The 5,168-nt window shown below is 38.3% G+C and overlaps 1 protein-coding gene across 1 annotated transcript in view; it reads right to left on the bottom strand.

Annotated features, from left to right (window-relative positions):
* The window catches only part of LOC102019554 (solute carrier family 22 member 9), a 7,784-nt gene extending 2,839 nt beyond the window's left edge, over window positions 1–4,945 (bottom strand). Inside the window, 6 exon segments of the mRNA XM_013510037.1 lie at window positions 561–669; window positions 959–1,011; window positions 1,868–1,907; window positions 1,981–2,246; window positions 2,879–2,993; window positions 4,927–4,945. Of these exon segments, the coding sequence (XP_013365491.1) occupies window positions 561–669; window positions 959–1,011; window positions 1,868–1,907; window positions 1,981–2,246; window positions 2,879–2,993; window positions 4,927–4,945 (602 nt within the window).
* Between the last annotated feature and the right edge of the window lie 223 nt (window positions 4,946–5,168).

The raw sequence follows: 5,168 nt of genomic DNA, 5'->3' as shown, positions 1-5,168 counted from the left end.
TTTATTATTGTAAGTATTAGTCCTCCGAAGAATAGCTGGCAAAGTTTTCTCCCCCATTTTTGTAGGTTTAGACTTATACTGGTTGACAATGTACTTTTTTTTCCTGAGACAGTGTCTTGCTTTATAGTTCAGGCTGGCCTTGAGCAGACTATTGCACCCAGGCTGGCCTCAAGCTCATAGCAATCCTCTTGCCTCTGCCTCCCAAGTGCTGGGATTACAGGCTTGCACCACCACACCTGGCTGATAATGTATTTTTACATATGCTAATTTTTAGTAATTTCTCTCAATTTTATATGGTTTTGACTCACCATTTTATGATTTAAAAATGCTATTAATCATAGTTACTATCTTTTGAGTGAATGAAGACTACATGAAATGTATGTTGGTGTTACATTAGCAGAGTTAAAAGTACATGCCAAAAACTAACAGTTAGTAAACTGACTATATTATTGTTGTTATCATTACAATCATCTTGTAACTTTCATTCCCTAGTTAAGAGTCAATGAACTGGAAAATGTCTATTTTTACCCTCACAGGGAACCAAGAAGTTTTTTTGGTACCTGCTAATGGTGGGGAGTAGTTCATTTGCATGGGTAAAAGAACTGGTAACAGAGGCAGTAGAAATTGCTGCTCCTAAAATTGTCAAAATCAAACGTGGGGTCTGCATTTCTGGAGAAAGGAAGACCAGGGAGAGTCAGTAAATCTGAGTGGAAGGAATCAGAATTCTCAAATCACAAATGGAAAGTACCCCTGTTGGAGATGCACACAAATGTAAAATATGTTGTAGAGAAACTACAGAGGTTGAACTTGTGCTATGGCTAATAAACTGAGAAATGTGACTTATCTACATATTTGGTTTATGATGAATAAAATATTCTGAATACTTTGATTAACTTTCCTTGTTTTTCTGGGGATTTCCAAAGAAGGAGAAAGGATTGTGAGTTCAGAAGGAATTCACCTTCCTCTTTTCTGTTCAGTGTATGTCTGTCCTTCATGCAGAGTGTCACCGATCTGAAAATTATGGATGGGTGTGAGATGCACCTAGGTACTCCAGGAGTTTAAGACCAATACACACAATAATGACATAAGGTCAACATTGTAAAAGACAGTCATCAAATGACAGAAGTCCCTTCTTAACAGCTAAGCTGGAAGATGTCTTGATCTAGAATAATGTCTCTGGATTCAAGAATAAGGACTTCTGCTAAGGAAAAAGTCAGACTTTGGAAACTGCGGAAGGAAAGTTGAACGAGTTAGCTTTCTGCTACACAAAAAGCTAATGAGAATTCTAAACATCACAGTGGTGTCTGTTGTATGGCAGCAAAGTTGCGCCATTACTGATATTCAGTGGAAATGAAGGTGACTAGTATGGGCCTTTGTGAAGCACACTACTACTTGGGAAGCTCAATGAGGCACAGAGACCACCTGGGTTCCTCTATTCATTATGTATATTCATTCGGTTCAGAGAAAACCAATTCTAAGAGAGAATTCTTTTATGCTCTATATTTTGTTACTACTGTATAGCTTTTCTGTACTTAAAAACAAGGGATTTTTGTTTTCTTGGGTTGAGATGACTCCCTAGAGCACAGTTGCATTTGTGGTGACCTAATAATGATACTTACATAGAGTCCAAGGAATAAACTGTCACTGAAGATGAAGTAATTGGACAGAACTGGATAGGGTCAATGACTGGTCACCTCAGACACAATTATTAGGTCTACATCTGACATGCTTGCTGTGAAGTCTGATTCCCCAAAGAACAGATGATCCACTGCTGACCAGAGAAGCTCAAGAACAAGTGGCACTAGTTTCCAGACTCATCTATGGTGTAGAGAAGACTGAGCACATATCTGAGCCAAACAATACTGACCTTTGGATCATTCCGCAGGAGCTTAATGGAAGACTTTCTTCTAAATACCAAGGTTGGTTTCAGGGAATCTTGAGGACTAATTCCTTCAGGTCCACATAGATGTGATTTTCATTCCTCTGGGGAACAGTCATAAGAGATTTCTTTTTTTGCCCTGTGCTCTTTCCTCACCTTGAGGCACAACAATGCCAGAATTAAGATTCCCACCACAAACATAAAAAACAGTTGGCTTATTTGACGACCCAAGTGATTCAATGTCCAAAAAGCAAGATAAATGCTTGGGATTTTGACTATTCCAATGATAGCTGGCAAAAGGAAGATGCTATCCCCCAGCTGATGTAAGTGGAGAATCAAGCCAGAACAGGGCAGCCGTGTTGCAAATCTGTAGTGGACAGAGAAAAGACACGTCAAAGGGTTTATAGTTTACAACATAAAGATGACATCATATTACCCCATGAAGCCAAGTGTTGATGTTAAAATATAAAGCCATATCAGTTTTGTAGAATATTTCTTTGTAGGTGATAATTTCATAATCATAAAATAGCTACATGATGACAAGCTATAATTTCTGCTAAGTTTATTTCGGGTGTGAGAGGGTGTTGTGCATGTTACATGATGGGATCTTCTAGGGTTTAGAATTTTTCCTAAATGTGACCTGATAAAGGTATAACTACATACATAAATAATCATTCAGCTGTTTATATTTATGTACTTTATTGTTTACTTCTATCTATCTTTTACCTCCATGGAAGTGGAAACAAAGTCTGTGCCATGATTGACGTTCTCAGCATTAGTCTCTGGTGATGATCTGGGCTAGGTGATGTGATGACCAAAACTCACCGTACAATTAGTTCCATCAGTTTTTTTCAAAGCTGTTTGACTACTACCAGCCTTAGCACTTGTGTTTGTCTTCCTAATAATTTGTCCCAAAATTGGTTTTCTGCAACAAATTATATCTTTTGAAATAACAGTTTCATGTCTCCAGTATTTTAAAAGGCAGTATGTGAAACCTACCTCATGAAGGATGAGTCACACTTGTTTACACAGGTTGGGTGACTGGAACACATCACACAGAGAAGGTTTTTTTCTGGGCTGCCTCCATCTCCTCCTTCACAGTGGATGTCACAACCTTCAACAGTGACAGCAACAGCAAATTATTCAGTTGTCACAGCACAAAGAACATTGTGAGGAGCACCAAGAGCTCATAAAGGACAGGCTCACTGACTGCCCTTTTTCTCCAGTGGAAAATATAAACATAAAAGAAGCAATGGCAGGTGTCAAGAGGGTGGAAAAGAGGAATTTGGGAGTTAAAAGAATCTCAGGGAAGTTCTGCAGTGAGGACATATGAAACATATGACAGAGCACTGCAGAGTGTGCAGGTTAGTCAGATGAGGAAGGAAATGAAATGATGTGTTATTTAGATTATAACCAGATGGGCATGGAAGACAGGGCAATTGAAGTTGATTCTCCACTTGTTGTCAGTGGAAGAAAGACCATTTCTCTATCTTAAGCTAGTGAATAATTTTCTGAGTCTTTATTTCAATTTTTGGCTCATCTTATTTTAGAAAGTCTTGGCATGTAGTTTCTTCATGAATGAGATGTTTAGAATTAAATTAAAGATGAAATCAGTGGAGATCTTGATTTAGTATGGTTTATGTCTAGATGTGATTTCTAGTCTGGAGTTATCTAATGGTTTTGCACCTTGCTAGGTAGATACCTTGAGAAAGGTGACTGAATATCTCTAAACCTCAATTTCCTTCTCATTAACATGAAGAAGAAAAATAAGGAATAGAAAAAGGATCAGGGAAAGAACAGGAGAACAAAAATAGTAATAACTTTCTCACAAAGATTTCCTAAGGCATTCAGGAGGTCACAAATGTGCATATCAAATTATAGTGATACCTTGGTTTATGACTTGATTCTTTTCAAGATTCTGGTTTCAAACTGAGTTGGACAAGAACTAAATCAAATTCAATGGCTAGGTTCAATGTTGACATTATAGGGAAATTTGATTCAGTTCTAGTCCAGTTTGGTTTGTGACCAGGGTCATGGAGAAAATTGAGTTTGTGAACTGAGGTACCACTGTAACTTGAGCAGAACTCAGGCAGTTATTAATTTGTTAATTATTAAAAAATGTTAGCTCCTTTGTCGTCCCTCCTCTACAAATTACACAAGATTACAAAGTTCACTGAGAAAATTCCATGATGAAGGGAATTTAGAGATAGGACGTGCCCCCATGACTAAGGATTCTTACACCAAGAATGACTTGCAATTCTCAGCTTATGCTATTCGGCTTATGGTATCGGTGCAGAGGAGTTATGATGAAGCCCTCTGCTTTAAATACTATAAACCTGTGTTTACTGGCCATAGTTATGTTAGTGTTGGAGAATGACTCCAAGACCTTATACCTGGGCCACATGAGAATTGCTGTCTGTGAGACTGGCTTTCAAACCCATCCAATATTAGAATAAGATATCAGAGTATGCTGAAGTTATTTTGTACTGGCTCCTTACTTTTGATGATAAAATAGAAATGTGAATGGAGTTTCTGGAAATTTTTATGCAGTGGATGCCAGATCACTTACAGGGAATCTTACCTGTCCTGTCTAGGGTGAGGAGGAACACAGTCAAGTGAGAATTTGTTGGTTCTTCACTGTGATTGTTTATACCTAGATGTCCCCCACAAGCTTTATGTGTTCATATGAAGGGCTTTTGGAAGAGAACCGGGCCCCAGGAGTACTATAATTGACTTACTGTTAGGAGGGAGGAGTGGTTGGGGGAGGCAAGCTATGGGAGGTGTGACTGGAAGGGTATATCTCTCCCTCCTTGGCTTCCTTCTTCTTTCTCTGCTTTATGGCCACCATGAAGAGAAGCTTTCTTCCACTCAGACCCTTACACAATGTAGTTTCTATGTTCGGGCAAACATGGATAGAAAATTCTGAAACATGAGCCAAAGTAAGTCTCTTCTCCTTTAATTTTTCGGTGTTGAACATCGAATCCCAGTGATGAGGAAAGTGTTTAAGACATTGACATTTTATTTATTAGGACATGTGTGCAACTTACTTTGGAGAGTAAGATACATGTAGGGAGTAGGTATGTATACTTAATATATATTAATTGTTTTTATTCTCTGGTCCCTCCCAAATTCCCTTCCCCTTCCCCTCTACATCCTCTAACCCCGTTTTCATTGTTACTGTTTTTTAAAACTTTTATTAGTACAGGTTTACAGGATGTAATGATTACATTCTCTGTAGGGGATTGGTACAGGTACATAACAGGTTTCAATTCCCTCCTTTTTTCCCTTC

Source organism: Chinchilla lanigera, unplaced genomic scaffold (assembly GCF_000276665.1).
Source record: "Chinchilla lanigera isolate Chin_1 unplaced genomic scaffold, ChiLan1.0 scaffold00198, whole genome shotgun sequence".
Taxonomy (NCBI): Eukaryota; Metazoa; Chordata; class Mammalia; order Rodentia; family Chinchillidae; genus Chinchilla; species Chinchilla lanigera.
Note: the sequence above shows the minus strand (reverse complement) of the source record. Positions and strands in the feature narration are given on the sequence as shown.